The sequence below is a fragment of the Neoarius graeffei genome, chromosome 28, assembly GCF_027579695.1.
Source record: "Neoarius graeffei isolate fNeoGra1 chromosome 28, fNeoGra1.pri, whole genome shotgun sequence".
Lineage (NCBI taxonomy): Eukaryota > Metazoa > Chordata > Actinopteri > Siluriformes > Ariidae > Neoarius > Neoarius graeffei.
In genome coordinates, this window is record NC_083596.1 from 10,243,558 (window position 1) to 10,261,555 (window position 17,998).

Genomic DNA, 17,998 nt, shown 5'->3' on the forward strand with positions numbered 1-17,998 from the left:
CTGTTGATCTGGTGTGGGCCTCGCAGCCCATCTGCATTTCTGCACTTTCTAATGAAGCAGTCATCATTGCTAGTGATGGACAGCTGCCAACAACGAAGGAAGGAGCCTGCCTCAAGTGGCCATTCGAGGAACTGCAGATTTTATCACTCCCGCATTGGCTTCACTTTTCAGGACTGGAGGTTGCCACTTGGCCAAAATGTATTGTTCTGCCTTGAAAATTGAAGACCGAATAAATAAAATTACAAAACCTTCACAGTCGTAAGTGCACCATTACAGCCTTTTAAGAATTAAAAGTTAACTGCTGCATCATTCACTCATGGTAGTTTATAATTGGTTATACATCTGTAAGCAAAGATTTGTATGCAGCTGAACCTATTTTAGATTAATACATCTGTGATAGATGTGTTATGCATTCTACACATTATATTTCTACATTTTTGATATTCCTATTGAATACAGTCATCTGAGGGGTTCTCCCAGACCACCACATTTACAGTACTTTTCAAACAGTTATTAAACAAGGAACCAAAAACTAATAAAATGGCAATTATCAAGTTTATATTTCCTCACTCTGGTACAGGCTCATAGGGACAAAAAAAAAAAAACTCACACACACCAAAAAAAAAACCCAAGAAAATTTAGTGCCATGTTCTTATAATGTATTTTCATACCTGCGCCATGATCATGAAAAAGGAGCCTTAAAAACCCAAAGACATAACATTTTTTGATGTACTTCACCTCTATATCTAAACTATTTAAGATATAAAACTGTATATACTCATGAGAACTGACACATCTTACACTGATACACATTACAAACAGACAGAACTATCGATGTGAAATATGACCTGTACTGATATTTCATGCCATTTCTAGCAGCTGCAGTAATGGATGAAATGAGACTCACGTTCGGATCACAACCATCAGGCTATACCCGAAGATCCCAACGCCCACCAGGAGGTAGGACAGAGGTTGGCGGAACTTCAGGAAGCCAATGGTTCTCTGGTTATTATAGTAGCCATAAAATAACACAGAGTACTTGCAGTAACCCTGTTAAAATAAAACGAGACTTGTTATAAAGTGGAAAAAGTCAGCGCATTCTTTAGAATAAAAACAGAAATGAAAACATGGACTTGTGTAATGTAGTTAATAGGTCTTACGTTAAAATCTGTGAGAACTGCGTAGTCCATTGCGTTGTCCTGTTCCTCTCGTGGGACTGTTTTCCGAGGAATAGAACCATAAGGGAGGCCCATGAGAAGCTACAAAAGATACATTTAATTTGAGCTGAATGGAAAAATATAGGGTTTTTTAAAATAGCAAAATAAAGTATTCTTTGTTCATCTTTTCAAATACTAAAGAGACCATGCTTATGTAAAACAAGCATGTACTTATTTAAATACATGTACAAGGTACTTGCTAAGATCAGATTAAAGAGGATTACTGCTAGCCTTACACTCAGAGTGAATGTGGCACAGAACACACACAAGGAAAAACACTGATACCATCGATCTGTTCATTCATTCATTCATTCATTTTTAAGTCATCTGTCTGAACCCTGACTGTTGTGCGTAAATAATTAATGACCCCCTCTGACCTCAGGGATCACAATCAGGCCAAAGGTCAAACTGAAGAGAACGAGGTTCATGCCATACATCCAGCGGAGGAAGATGAAGTACGAGGCAACTGAAGAACCAAAGTGACCTAAGAATTCAATACACAGAGATTCTGAAAAATACAGCATTAACATGTTTTATTCTCTCCACATTCACTGGATATGCGCAATCGTGCGCTCTGATTGGCTACTCTACTACTAGGATATCAGCTCATGTACCGTGAGTAGAGAAAAACAAAATGGCGGAGCATGTTGCTGAACCAACCGAGGACGAAATAAAAAATCTATTCGAAAACAAAACCCCCCAAAATACAAAAAAAAGCAACAAAATATGGAATGAAAGTATTTCATGGTAAGAACGTATCTTTTTTTATTTTTCAAGAATTATTATTATTATCACATTTTTCACAAATTGCTCCTGTCATTTCGCTGGTTTGTTTACATTCTAAGCCGAAATGATTTTGTCGGACGTTTTGTATAAACTTTTTATTTATCGAATTTGCAAAAAATAAAAATAAAAATGCTCCGTTTCTCAAAATCCAGTGAATGTGGATAGAATAAAACAGTTATTCACTCAATCTCGTCGTACATGGTTTATAGCCGACTCGGTGCTATGCGCCTCGTCGGCTATCAGCTCATGTACGACTCGATTTCATGGAATAACTGTTAAATATACCTTGAAAAAACAAACCTGGTTTCAACCAGATGAGGTGGTGCTTCGATATAATCGTTATAAAAGAAGACAAATAATCAGAGCTCTGATCGCAGCCCTTAAACATTTATGATCTGATCTCTTTAACAGAGCTTTAATGTTTACATGTTTGAAAAATCCACTGCTTATATACCCACACATCCACCTGCTGTTTGATGCAGTTTTCTAAATCAGCCAATCGCTTGACAGCAGCAATCATGCAGATACAAATCAAGAACTTGAGTTAATGTTCACAATGTTCAAACATCGGAATGAGAAAAATTGTGATCTTAAAGTGTGGCTTTCTTTCACTGTGGCATGGCTGTCGGTTTGAGCCAGATGGACTGGTTTGAGTATTTCAGAAACTGCTGATCTCCTGGGGTTTTCGCACACAACAGTCTCTAGAGTTTACACAGAATGGTGTGAAAAACAAAAAAAAAACATCGAGTGAGTGAGTGACAGTTCTGTGGGTGGAAGCAAACGCCTTGTTGATAAGAGAGGTCAGAGGAAAATGGACAGATTCGAGGTGGTTCAGGCTGCTAAGAAGGATATAGTAACTCATATAATCACTCTTTACAACCGTGGTGAGCAGAAAAGCATCTCAGCATGCGACAGCAGAAGACTACATTGGGTTCCACTCCTGTGAAGAACAGGGATCTTAGAATCAAGAACAAGTTTTTATTAAAGTGGCCGGTGAGTGTAGATTGCAGATCTGTGCATTTTTATATACTGTATTAACCCATCACTTAAGGTACAAAGAAGACTTGTAGCAGTTCTTGGTGTTCAAATCCATATTATTAACCATAACATTGCATTAAGATCTCCTTTCCTCTTCTTGTGTTTTAGTTTTGGAAATGAAGCCTTGACAAAATTAAAAATATTGAATGGAATCGGTCATCAATCAATCAATGAACAACTTTAATAAAGTGTCAAACTTATAGCTAGCCACAAATAGCTTACTAATTGGGGACACTAGCTATAAATAAATAAATATGAATAAAATGAGAAATATATACTTCTATCTATAATCTTAAATATAATCGATAAATATTAAATCTTAAATGTATACTATAAAACTTAGAAAGTCCTAACTGTTATTCTCGACCAAAGAAAGAGAAAAAAATTAAAGATACTTGATTAGATCCCAAAGTTTCCCCAAATCCAAGTCATATCCAGTTTTTCATTGTTGATTGCTGAGCTCTCTCCTGACCTTGGAATCTCAGCATCATATTTTGTCTCAACGGACATATTTTGGTGATTGCTCTCAGGATTTAAAGTGTTCTGTATTTTAAATTGAGCGGCGTAGTGGTTAGCACTGTCGCCTCACAGCCAGAAGGTCCTGGGTTCGAGCCCAGTGGCTGGCGAGGGCCTTTCTGTGTGGAGTTTGTATGTTCTCCCCGTGTCTGTGTGGGTTTCCTCCAGGTGCTCTGGTTTCCTCCACAGTCCAAAGACATGCAGGTTAGGCTAATTGGTGGCTCTAAATTGACTGTGAATGGTTATTTGCCTGTGTGTCAGCCCTGCAATAACCTGGCGACTTGTCCAGGGTGTACCCCACCTTTCGCCCATGGGACATTCCACCGAATGGGTGCCATTTGCTTGTTGTACCACTCCCAAATTAAACTTAATTTGTTATATCTTTTCAACACTGATTATAATAACACACATATTTAACTATTCAAAATGTGTATTGGTCAACCTCAGGCTACGTTATTTATTTTTTTTACAAGGTTTGGAAATCAAAGATGGCTGCATACTCTTCATATGAGTAACAGGACTGAAAGTAACAGGACTGAGTTTTTAGCCTAGGATTAGCTAATACATGGAATTAAGCCACATTGGTGCCATTGCTAATAGCATGACCACACTTAGCACATTCTAGTGATTTACCAAAAATCTGTATTTTTAAAATAAACAAATATCATCTAAGAAATAATTTGAGTAACAGGACAGTATGTTGACATTGACCTTATCAGTCAAAGTTAAAAAATCATCAAATATACAGAAAAGTAAATGAGAGAACTAACTTTTGGTCTTCCCATGGCCTTCAGAAGACACAACTGATGTAACTTCCTGTTGAGTATGTGATTTATGGAATGTTCCAAATTTGTCAGATGGGGTAATATGTTTGGGTAACAGGACTGAGTGAAAACCCAGGGACATGACTAAAATGTGTATTTTAACTAAGATATTGTGGATTTCTTATGAAAAAAATATATTTAAACCATGGATAGGATATGGGGCGACACGGTGGTGTAGTGGTTAGCGCTGTCGCCTCACAGCAAGAAGGTCCGGGTTCGAGCCCCGTGGCCGGCGAGGGCCTTTCTGTGCGGAGTTTGCATGTTCTCCGTGTGGGTTTCCTCCGGGTGCTCCGGTTTCCCCCACAGTCCAAAGACATGCAGGTTAGGTTAACTGGTGACTCTAAATTGACCGTAGGTGTGAATGTGAGTGTGAATGGTTGTCTGTGTCTATGTGTCAGCTCTATGATGACCTGGCGACTTGTCCAAGGTGTACCCCGCCTTTCGCCCGTAGTCAGCTGGGATAGGCTCCAGCTTGCCTGCGACCCTGTAGAACAGGATAAAGCGGCTAGAGATAATGATATGGAGTCACACAACAGTGCAAAAGAAATACTGTTTCTGAAGGATTTTAATCATAATATTTCACAGTTAAGTATAAAGTTAGAGTGCGGGGACAGGTAACACATGCTATTTTTCAGTGTTTTAGGTAGTTTTTATTAATCCTTAGAATTATATATCTTAAATTTGAAATCAGATCAATGTGCAGGACATTCTGCGTAATAAGGAAATGTATTTTAAAGTACATTTTTATATATAATTTTCTAGGGACGGAAATGGCACCAATTCAGTGGAATGGCTCCCATAGTCAGCTGGGATAGGCTCCAGCTTGTCCGCAACCCTGTAGAACAGGATAAGCGGCTACAGATAATGGATGGGTGGATGTATTTTAAACCTTGCTTACAAGAGCATTAAAAAACATTAAAATCCATTCATAAAGGTTTGTTATTTACTTTATGAGTATTTCGGTGTTTGTTTAACAAGATCTCGTTTCCTGGATTGTGTTTTAGTTTTTGTAATTAAGAAAAAGAATCAAATAGAATCAATCCCATTTTTTTGCCAACACCTGAAATCAGAATCAGTCGAATCCAGAACTGCTGATGTTAAACAGCTCTAATAACCTGCCTTGGTATGGACTGTTCATCACCTTGTAGAAGAGGTTCCTGATTGGTTAATACAGCCAAGTGGGTTGAATTTCAGAAGATATATTTTGGTGACTGCTAACAAGATGTAGAGTAAACTGTTCTGTATTTTTACTCTTCTTAAAAAGATTGCTTACAGCAGCTTTAATCACAATAATAATTCCAGCGAGACAAGCTGAAGCTGATCAGCCTGACTCACCGTGTCCTGGAAGTTCACCTGTAACTATGCTCAAGTAAATATTTTCTACGTACCATATGTAAATCCTGTAATTTACAGCTTATATGGAAATTGGAAAGTTCAAACTCACTTTCAACTTCTTTTATTTTCCGTTCCCAGGGTATGCAGGCTGTCTTGAAATTTTCAAAATCTCTCTGAAACTTGATCCATTTCTAACAGAAAAGCAACAATAACATAACAAATTGGACGTCGGACATGGCATAACATCAATGATAACAGTGTATGGTATTTTCTGGCATCCTTACCTTCATCATCATGACTTTGAAGGCAAACAGTTTCTTGCCCTTCCCTTTGCCCAAAGCACCTTCAAATTTATCCACAAACACCTGAGCTTCCCTAACAATGGAAGATCAACAAGTGAGTAAAAACGTAGCTTTGTAGACAACGCTGGACGGATTTTAATACCTTAAACTCTCCATCTTAAAAAATAATAAAATAAAATGTCATTTAATATCGAGTATGAATAGTTCAGGAAGTACTAGGGGTTGCATAGACCAGTCAACTCGTTAACTAATACAATAACTAGTTGCTACTGTGGAGAAAAATGAAAATGTTATGGGGCAATAAAATGAAGTCAACTGACTTCATTAGCTCATCCAGCCGTAGGCCAGGCCGGATGAGCTTATGCAATCACGTTGTCCGTCGTTGTCTGTCGTTGTCTGTCCACAATTTACAAAAATTGCTACTCCGCCTACAGGATTGATCAGATCTTGATCAAACTCACAAGCAATGTTCCCCAGGTGGGTGTGCATAAAAGTTGTCAAGACAGTGGTGGTACCTGCCATAGTTACAATTTTACGGGCGTCTGAAATTTTTGGGTGACTTGTCACATTAAACATTACTCTTTGTAAACTGCTGGAATGTTTTCACTGAAACTCACCCAGAAGACTCTAAAGACATATTCCAACAAGAATTGTTCACCAGGTGGCACCACATGCCATGGATGAGGCTACAGAGGGGTCACGTGCAATTTCATGAAAATTGCTACTCCTCCTACAGGAGTGATCGGATTTTGATCAAACTCATATGGAATGTTCTCCAGGTTGGTGTGTATAAAAATTATCAAGACAGTAGCGCCACCTGTCATATTTACAATTTTAAAGGCGTCTGAAATTTTTGGGTGACTCATCACATTAAACGCTACTCTTTGTAAACTGCTGGGACGTTTTCACTGAAACTCACCCAGAAGACTCTAAAGACATTATTCCAACAAGACTTGTTCACCAGGTGGCACCACCTGCCATGGATGCAGCTACACAGGGGTCATATGCAATTTCTGAAAAATTGCTACCCCTCCTACAGGAGTGATCGGATCTCAAACTCACACACACAACAACAGTGGCCGGTATGAGCTACAGCCTCACTGAGGCTATTTTTTGCTTTTCTGAAAATATTTAAAAAATTTTTTTTTTGCTTTAACTATGAAAAAGATGACTAGTCAACTACTTTTTCAACTACTGCTTTACGAGTAAAAATGAGTAGTTGTGCAACCCCTAGTAAGCATTTATATGAAAGATGTGTAATTTGGAAGGTAAGCCAAAGACTCCTGAGAGTTTAAGGGGTTAAAAGCGAATAAAGTCATCAAGCTAAAATACACTGTTTATGATTTAAAACTCGAAAAGTTTAAACTTTTACATAAAAACAATATTTTCTCTGTACAGGTTTTGTACATATGACTGAAACCAGCGAATCCCTGACCCTACTTCCTTTCATGTAATTATTATTAGGTTACAAATTTAATTAATAAATAAATCCTTCATCTTTACTTGACCCCAGATCTTCTGAAGCCTCTCTCTTGCTCACACACGTACAATACTAATCTAAATACTAAAAGTCAACAGTTGATTGACTTTTTAGAACAGCGCTCAATCACAGGCTGCGTTACTCCATGAGTTAAATCTAAAGAGTCGCTTATAAGAACACACTTCCACACTCATCCACAGTACTTGAGGTGTTTGAGCCTCTTCTTCATCTTCCATGGCTTGCTCTTTATGTTAGCGATCAGTTTCTTCTTTTCCTCCACCTCTTCCATGAGCCGCGCCCTCTCCCCCTCTGACATGGACTCCTCCTCCTCCTCCTCCTCCCCCCCCTCTGACTTTGAGTCCTCACTGGGATAGTGGGGACGCGCAGGGGTGGGAGGGAAGAAGAAAGAAGGAGCAATGAGCAATGCTACTACAGCGTGTGAACAGATTTATGCTGATCTGGGACCAGTTTTTGCAGCTTCAGCCGCACCAGGTTCCTAGACCACCATAAAGCAGGGAAAGCAGAGCCTGATGGTCAAAGGGTTTCATCTTTTAAAGCAATCAGGGAAGAATGCAATTAGTACATCTCAATGAAATACTAATAACAGGCACAAATGCAGATTTACATGCAAAAACAATAATGCATGTAAAGCCACAATGTTAAAAAACGAGTCACATGTGAATAATTACATGATTCACACATATTTTTCAGACATTTTTCACATGCAGAGGACTTTTCTCTTTTTTTGTTTCTCATACATTGTTTTACACATGGTTCATTCATTTTCACATGTGATTTCTTTCCCCACATGTGATTTTTCACATGATTCATTTATTTTGCAGGTGATTTTTTTCTTTACACATGGTTATTTTTCACAATGAATTAAAGGTCATTTGATATTTTTACAAAGAAATATTGATTTTCACATGTGATATTTACATGATAGTTATATTCACATGTGATTTTTTACACAAGATTCATATGGATTTTGATGTATGATTCATTACTGGCACATGGTTCATGAATGTTCACATGTGATTTTTTTTTACAAAAATTACTGTATTTCACATGTAGTGTGTGTGCATGGTTCCTTAATTGTCACGTGATTTGTACATGATTTAGCATTTTTTTAATTTTCATGTTCCCTACCGGGCGGCACGGCGGTGTAGTGGTTAGTGCTGTCGCCTCACAGCAAGAAGGTCCGGGTTCGAGCCCCGTGGCCGGCGAGGGCCTTTCTGTGCGGAGTTTGCATGTTCTCCCCGTGTCCGCGTGGGTTTCCTCCGGGTGCTCCGGTTTCCCCCACAGTCCAAAGACATGCAGGTTAGGTTAACTGGTGACTCTAAATTGACCGTAGGTGTGAATGTGAGTGTGAATGGTTGTCTGTGTCTATGTGTCAGCTAGGGTGACCACCTGTCCCGCATAGCGCGTGCGCGTACAGCATTTGAAGCCGAATTTATGCGTCCAGCAAATTCAGAACGTGTCCTGCATAATCGATGCTTGCTGAGGGGGCTGTCGCTCTCCCCGGGCCACCCAGGCAGCCAAACGAATATTACTTGACATTTCAGCACACCACCGTCGCCACTATAGACTGTAGAACAAAACCACGCACACACCCCTCACAACTGACTGGTTGTTGTCAACTTTTTGTTGTTACCATGACACCGCACTCACGTGCACAGACAGTGACGAGGGACGCAGGTGCAACGCATGCATTGCTTTCATATTAAAAAATGGAGAAAGGTACCGGGAGATGGCAGGTGAGGCACCGCCACCTCCAGTTAAAAAGAGAAGGTGTATGTACAGGAAAGAGTGGGAAAATGAATATTTGTGGCTGAAAGGGGTTGAGGGGGATACCGAGAGGGCTTTTTGTGACCTTTGCAAAACATCTTTCTCAATCGGACATGCATGCATGGATCTTAGTTCCATGGCGGGGAATACGATGTGAAACGACACAGGCTCGCGGAGACTCACAAGAAACGTGTGCAACAGAAAGAAACGTCTAAATCTATGGATGCTTTCCTCCGACCTAAAAACGACTCTCTAGCTGACAAAGTGACTGCGGTTGTGAGTTAAGAGACTTTTTCTACTGTTTCTGTGGTGCTGAGCCACTACAATTCCTGTTAGTCCACTGAAAACTAAATGGAGACTTGTCACTATTCCTGCTGTACTGATGCACTGCAAAGCCTCAGACTCAATATTATATTATGATTGATGTAAAGTGAATAAATTGTAATGGAAAATAAATAAAATTGATTAGCTTCAGTAAATCATAAGTGGAAGTGTGTCTGTCAAGTCATTGAATGGTCAAAATATTATGAATGTTTATTTAAAAAAAACACATTTGGTGGCCTCTTCATGACCATACATCACCAATAACAGCAGAATAGGGTATTATTGATATACCATGTAAGGTAGTATGTGCTAGAAATGGGTAAACCACTATCTGTGAGTCTTCCAGCGGCCGGCGTGGCGCAGTGGGGGCGGTGTCCCACATTGTCCCTCAAAAACATACCCCTTGTCCCCCCTTGGGCTTATGAGCAGGTGGTCACCCTAGTGTCAGCCCTGTGATGACCTGGCGACTTGTCCAGGGTGTACCCCGCCTTTCGCCCGTAGTCAGCTGGGATAGGCTCCAGCTTGCCTGCGACCCTGTAGAACAGGATAAAGTGGCTAGAGATAATGAGATGAGATGAGATGTTCCCTCCCCATGATTCCTTTAATCACATGTGATTTCTTTAAAAATATTGTTTTCACATGTGATTTTTCACAATAATTTTATCCACACATCTAATTTTACACAAGATTAGTTTATTCTTAGATGCTGTTTTTGTGCATTGTTCATTTTTCACATGTGCATTTATTTTCCATGTGATTTTAATGATTCATTTATTATCCAAATGCAATTTAACCATTCATTTCGCACGTGATTTTTTTTAACAATTCATTTATTTCCCACTTGATTTCATGATTCCTTTATATTCAGATCTGATTTTAAAAGCAATTATTTTATTTTCACATGTGATGTAACGAATTATTTCTTTACATTCATGTGATTGTTACATGACTTATTTTCTCATGCAAATTTTACATAAGCATCATTTACTGTATTTTACATGTGATTTTTCTTCATGATTCATTTACTTCCAAAAGTGAGTTTTCCATAGGATTCGGCTTTCACATATGATTTTTACACTGTTTGCTTTCACATGTGATTTGCACGACTTTTTTCACATGATGTTACATTTTATTCTCCATTTTCACATGTGATTTTTGTCATATGATTTGCTGTATTTTCTCATCTGATTTTACACCCGATCCTTTATTGTCAGATGTGATTTTCACATCATTCATTTAATTCCACATCTGCTTTCCCCCATGATTAATTTATTTTCACATGTGATTTTTGATTCTTTGATTGTTCCATTGTTTACGTGATTCATTTATCTTCTCATGTGTGATCATATTCTTCAGTTTATGTCACACATTCACTTGAGTTCACATGTAATTTCAGGTTATGACATGTTGAAATGTGCCTTTATGTATTTTTCACCTAATCGCATGTGAAAAAATGGATGATCCCATGTGAAATGTATGTGATTTCCACATTAGGGCGGGTCAGTGATGAAGAATTATCCTCTTAAAACATGAGTATTGATAGGAATTAAAGTTTAAATTAAAGGGAACAGTTCACATTACACAAAAAAGAAAAAAACTAAAATCAACATAATACAAAATGCTTCAAATCACTCCTTAAAAAATCAAACCACCCACCACACCCACTCACCACTTAGAGTCCTCACTGCGATAGTGGGGACGCGCAGGGGTGGGAGGGAAGAAGAAACAATGAGCGATGAGCAAAGCTACTTCAGGGTATTAACAGATTGAAGCTGATCTGGGACCAGATTTGCAGCTTCAGCTGCAGTAACTACATGATATAATTACATTTAAAAAATCACATGATTTACATGTGAAATCATACATACGTGTTAAAAAAATTTTTCACATGTGGTGCATGAGTTTTTATGTTCATGTGATTTTTTTTCCATAAAATCCAGCATTTTCACATGAAAAAAAAAATCACCCAAATTAATTTAATCACATGTGATTTTTAACAGGAGTCATTTAGTTACACCTGTGATCCTTGTATTTTACAAACGAGTTGCTTATTTTCACGTGATTTTTTTACATATGATTTTTTTACATGATTTTACACACTTAAATTTTCGCATGTGATTTTTAGTGATTATTTAATTTCCAATGTGATTTTTTTCATATTTATGAATCAGTATGTGACGTTATGTTATTTTTTTTAACCAGTCATTTATTTTCGCTGATGATTTTCCCAACATGTTTATTTTCACATGTGATTTTTACATGATTTCTTTATCAGCAAACGTAATTTATTTTTATTTTTTTCCACACACACACACACACACACACACACACACAATCTGAGCGTTTTCACATTTGGCCTTTTTACTACTCATTTATTTTCACGTGTGATGTTTTTACTACTCATTGGTTTAATGTCTCGTTCATCTTTACATGTGATTTTCCCCACATTATCATTTGCACATGTGATTTTGTTTTACACTACTTGCTTTGCTTTCATTTTTCAGATGTGATTCGATCACATGAAAAATGATAATCACATGTGAAATGTATGTGATTTTCACACAAGGGCTGGACAATGAAGAGTTATTTGCTTGTCATGTAGATAGTCTTAAAACATGAGCATTGCTTTGCAATCAATGTTTTGAGGGAACAGTTAAAATTCTGCAAAAAAAACCCTAAAACAAACAAACAAACAAAAACAAACAGATAAAAAATTTTTCGATTCACTCTTTAATAATCAAATCACCCACCACACCCACTCACCACTTTGTGTCCTCACTGGGATAGTGGGGACGCGCAGGGGTGGGAGGGAAGAAGAAAGAATCAGCAATGAGTCATGATCCTGAGTGATACAGTGTATGAACTGATTTATGCTGATCTGGGAACAGTTTTGCAGCTTCAGCCGCGTCAGGTTCCCAGATCAGCATAAAACGTGGGAAAGCAGAGCCTGATGGTCAGGGTTTCATATTTTAAAGCAATCAGGGAATAATGTAATAAATACTGTCTGCTGGAATTAAATAATATTTTGGCCACAAATGCATATTTACCTGCATGTTACAGCCGCAATGTTTAAAACATGTCCTGGTTCCACTTACAGAAGAAGCACATGATCTTTAGATGAATAATTACATGAATGACGTGGTTTTTAGAAATTTCACATGACATCTCCAGTACACCTTCTACAAATTTGTCAGTTTTAAAAAGACTTTTCATTTGCACTGCATGTATTTTTACTTTTACACGATTTATTTATTTTCAACTGTGATTAACGTGATTTTTACACATAATTTAATTTTGTGTGTGATTTTTACACATGGTTCATTTTTAACGTGATTTTTACATGACGTACAAGTTAAATGTATGTGATTTTTCTGTAAGCACCACACAATAGTGATTTTTTTTTTTTTTTGCTTGTCACTTAGATACTCTTACAAAATGAATGTTGCTAGAAATTTAACAGGAACAATTAAAGTTATACAAACAACAAATAAATCAACCCATTACAATTTTTCAATTCACTCCTTAAAAATCAAATCACCCACCACACCCACTCACCACTTTGAGTCCTCACTGGGATAGTGGGGACGCGCAGGAGTAGGAGGGAGGAAGAAAGAAGGAGTAATGAGTAATGATACTGAATGATACAGCGGGTGAACAGATTTATACTGATCTAGGATCAGTTCTGCAGCTTCAGCCGCGTCAGGTTCCCAGATCAGCATAAAAGCAGAAAGCAGAGCCTGATGGTCAGGGTTTCATTTTTTAAAGCCTTTGGGGAATAATGTAACATGTCCAGTTCAATTAAAGTGCAAATGCATATTTACATGCATTAACAATAATCCATGTAAAGGCAAAATGTGAAGAAGAAAAAGAAGAGGAAGAAGAAGAAGAAGAAGAAGAAGAAGAAGAAGAAGAAGAAGAAGTGGTGGTGAGTTTTCAGGTTGATCCCCTTACAGAAGAGTCACAAACTTGTGAAATAAACTCATGAAATTATTCATGAATTGAATAATTACATGACTCACATGTTAAATTACCCATGTGCTTCACATATTTTCCTATGTACTGCATGTTTTTTTTTATTTTCACATATGATTTTAACATGTGATTCATTTATCTTCATATGTGATTTTACATATGGTTCAGGTTATTATGATGTGCTTTTGACATATGATTTGGTTATTATCACGTGATTTTTTTTTTACACAGGATTTTGTTAAAATCACGTGTCATTTTTAAATATACACTATATTGCCAAAAGTATTTGCTCACCCATCCAAATTATCGGAATCAGGTGTTCCAATCACTTCCATGGCCACAGGTGTATAAAATCAAGCACCTAGGCATGCAGACTGTTTTTACAGTTTGGAGCTGGCCCCTTCCTCTTCCAACATGACTGTGCACCAGTGCACAAAGCAAGGTCCATAAAGACATGGATGACAGAGTCTGGTGTGGATGAACTTGACTGGCCTGCACGGAGTCCTGACCTCAACCCGATAGAACCCCTTTGGGATGAATTAGAGCGGAGACTGAGAGCCAGGCCTTCTCGTCCAACATCAGTGTGTGTGACCTCACAAATGCGCTTCTGGAAGAATGGTCAAAAATTCCCATAAACACACTCCTAAACCTTGTGGACAGCCTTCCCAGAAGAGTTGAAGCTGTTCTAGCTGCAAAGGGTGGACTGACATCATATTGAACCCTATGGATTAGGAATGGGATGTCACTTAAGCTCATATGTGAGTCAAGGCAGGTGAGCGAATACTTTTGGCAATATAGTGTATATGAACAGTTCATTTCATGTCATTTTAGATATGGTTTGATTATTATCACGTGATACTTTAAACATATGGTGTGGCTATTATCACATGATTTTTTTTTACACATTGCTATGTTACTATCACATGCTTTTTTACGAATGTCTATGTTATTATCACATGTGCTTTTTTCACGTGGTCCAGCCATTATCACAATTTTATATATGAATAGCTTATTTTCACATGTGAGTTTTACATATGATCACGTTGCTTTCACATGTGATTTTTTTTTTTACATTTGATCAGGTTGTTTTCACTTGTTATTTTTACATATGATCGCTTTGTTTTCACAAGTGATTTTCACATTTGATCAGGCTGTTTTCACAAGTGATGTTTATATATGGCCGCTTTGTTTTCACAAGTGATTTTCACATTTGATCAGTTTGTTTTCACAAGTGATGTTTACATATGGTCACTTTGTTTTCACATGTGATTTTCACATTTGATCAGGTTGCTTTCACAAGTGATGTTTACATATGGTCACTTTTTTCACAAGTGATGTTTACAAATGATCAGGTTGTTTTCGCATGTGATTTTTACGTATGGTCTCTTTGTTGTCACGTGATGTTTACAAATGATTGTGTTGTTTTCACATGTGATTTTTACATAGTCATTTTGTTTTCACATGATTTTTTCAAATGATCAAGTTGTTTTCACGTGATTTTTACACATGGCTGGTTTATTTTCACATGTGATTTTTACACATGGTTTGGTTATCACCACGTTTTACATCTTATTTGGTTATTTTCATGTGTTAGTTTTCTACATATGATTGTTATTATCACATGAAATATTTTATTTTCAAACATTTCATTTCCACATGTGACTGTTTTTACCTATAATTGAGTTGTTAACACATGCTTTTTTAAACATACAGTTTGGTTGTTATCACGTGATTGAAGATATGAATCCAATATTATCATGTGATTTTTTTTCATATGAGTTATTTATCATCACGTGATTTTTTTTAAAATTTATGATTCATTTGTTTTCCCAGGTTTTTCCCCCACATGGTCTCATTTTTCTGATGTTATTTTCTCACATGAATAATTGTTTTTCAGATGTGATCACATGTATTCTAATAATCACATGTGAAATGTGATTTTTTGTAAGGGAGACAATAATGAATTATTTCCTTGTCATTTAGATACTCTTAAAACTTGTGTTGCTAGGAATTAATGTTTATATACTGTATACCATTCATAATGAAGCACAAATTAAAACAATGCATTACATTTTTTGAGGAACCACTCCTTAAAAATCAACTCACCCACCACACCCACTCACCACTTTGAGTCCTCACTGGGATAGTGGGGATGCACAGGGGTGGGAGGGAAGAAGAAAGAAGGAAGACTGAGCAATGCTACAACAAGGTGTTAACAGATTTATGCTGATCTGGGACCAGCAACTGGGAATAATACAAAAAGTCCAGTTAAACTCAGTTCAACAATACTTTGGGCACAAATACATATTTACATGCATAACCAATAATGCATGTAAAGCCACAGTGTTAAAAAAAGAAGTGTGTGTTTAGGTTGAGCCCCTTACAGAAGAGTCACATGTCAATAAGCACATGCTTTAAATGTGAAAGAGTTTACAAGTTTTTCCCATGTAGGGAATGTTTACAATGCAGTCTATGGGTTTTTAATTTCACATGCGATTTTGTTCCATGTGATTAATTCATTTTCATGTAATTTTTAGATATCACTTTTCATGTGAAGATTTCAGATGATTCATTTATTGTCATGTGCAATGTTTAGACATAATTATTTTTTTTACAAGTGATGTTCACATGATTTTTATACATCTTTATATTCACATGTGATATGTATACAATTAATTTATTTTCAAGTGATTTTTAAACAATTTATTTCCGCAGATCATGTTTACAGATTTCTTTAGTTTCAAGTTAGGTTTTTTTTAAAATACATGATTAGTTTATTTTCAATTGTGATTTTATACGATGTATTGATTCTCACTTTAATTTTTTTACATGCCATTTTGTGATTTTCTGTGAATCACATTAGTCACATAATTCTGTGTGAAAAACATAACATGAAGTATATGTGAATTTTCCATAAGGGGACAAAATGAAGAGTTATTTGCTTGTCACTTCTGTACTTTTAAAACACGAACACTGCTAGCAATTAAAGTTTATCAGGAACAGTTAAAGTTAGACAAAAACTAAATCAAACAATTTTTTTTTCCAAATCACTCCTTAAAAATCAAACCACCCACCACACCCACTCACCACTTTGAGTCCTCACTGGGATAGTGGGGACGCGCAGGGGTGGGAGGGAAGAAGCAATCATGGAATAACACAATAATAGAATTATGCAACAAGTACAGTTCAGTTAAAGAATGTTTTGGCCGTAAATGCATATTTACATGCAAAATCAATAATACGTACACGTAAAGCCAAAACATTAAAAAATGAAGTGAGTGTTTTGGTTGACTGGACAACAATGGAAAAAAATCATTTGCTTGTTAGTCCACTTCTAAAATAGAAAATAGAGAAACTGTTCTTAGCTAATAAGTTTGTTGAACCAACAGTTCTGACTTCTTTATTTAAAACAAACAAAAAAAAAACGCAAAAAAAACTCCATTTGCTGATTTGTCTTGATATGCCTCCCACATGTTTTAATTAAAAATAAAACTTTATATGGCTAAAAAAGGCTTCCCTGGGCGTGGCCATGTGCACTAAAACCGGATATCCGCTTGTAACATGGCTTTCTCACTAGTACACACATACTAACTTTGTCAAGCTACATGTCGATCCTGAGACGCCAGTGATCCTGACCTCTTCTGCTCCTCAGACCTGCCTGATCCATCCTCATGCCCTACTTCTAGCTGAAGTCTCGTCACATCACTCCTGTAGAGGACGGCTCCATACGGACAGTCGAAAGTCACAATTAGAAGATGGCTCTGGACACTTACAGCTTTGCTATGATGGCTGAGGACTACAATCACCATGAAAACTTTAGGGCTGCAGTTGTCATGAACAGTTTTGCACTCAAGTCTCCATCAATGAACAGTTGATATTCTCAACAAAATAGACTTCATGGTAAAACTATAATGAATTTCCTGTTTACATAGTTGTACTTTGTGACTACTGTATATAGGACACAGTTCTAGAAGCAAGTTATTTATAATCACACTATCTGTTATCACCCAGATGACGATGGGTTCCCTTTTGAGTCTGGTTCCTCTCAAGGTTTCTTCCTCATGTCGTCTGAGAGAGTTTTTCCTCACCACTGTCACCTCAGGCTTGCTCATCAGGGATAAATAAATAAATATATTAGGGATGAAATTAGCTCAGATGTTTAAAGTCTTTAAAGCTGCTTTGCGACAATGTGTGTTGTTAAAGGCGCTATACAAATAAACTTGACTTGACTTGCCAACCCCCAGAGAGTTAAAAGCGGTAGATCAGGTTGCATGTCACAGCCACGCCCTTCTAGGAGGGTCCAGGAGCACGTCCCCCCTAGAAAACTTGGGAAAAAAATTGTAAAATGGTGCATTCTTGTGCATTCTGAGTGCCATATTTGAAGAAAATTGATCAAGAAATTGGACCGATGTACTT

The 17,998-nt window shown here is 37.2% G+C and overlaps 1 protein-coding gene across 1 annotated transcript in view; it reads right to left on the reverse strand.

The window, feature by feature from the left end:
* The window catches only part of tmc2a (transmembrane channel-like 2a), a 53,658-nt gene that overhangs the window by 30,952 nt on the left and 4,708 nt on the right, over positions 1-17,998 (reverse strand). The window contains exons 4-9 of the mRNA XM_060912193.1: positions 7,702-7,863; positions 6,001-6,091; positions 5,826-5,907; positions 1,595-1,701; positions 1,161-1,259; positions 908-1,050 (exon numbers count right to left, since the gene is read on the reverse strand). Of these exons, the coding sequence (XP_060768176.1) occupies positions 908-1,050; positions 1,161-1,259; positions 1,595-1,701; positions 5,826-5,907; positions 6,001-6,091; positions 7,702-7,863 (684 nt within the window). The remainder of the gene's footprint in view (positions 1-907; positions 1,051-1,160; positions 1,260-1,594; positions 1,702-5,825; positions 5,908-6,000; positions 6,092-7,701; positions 7,864-17,998) is intronic.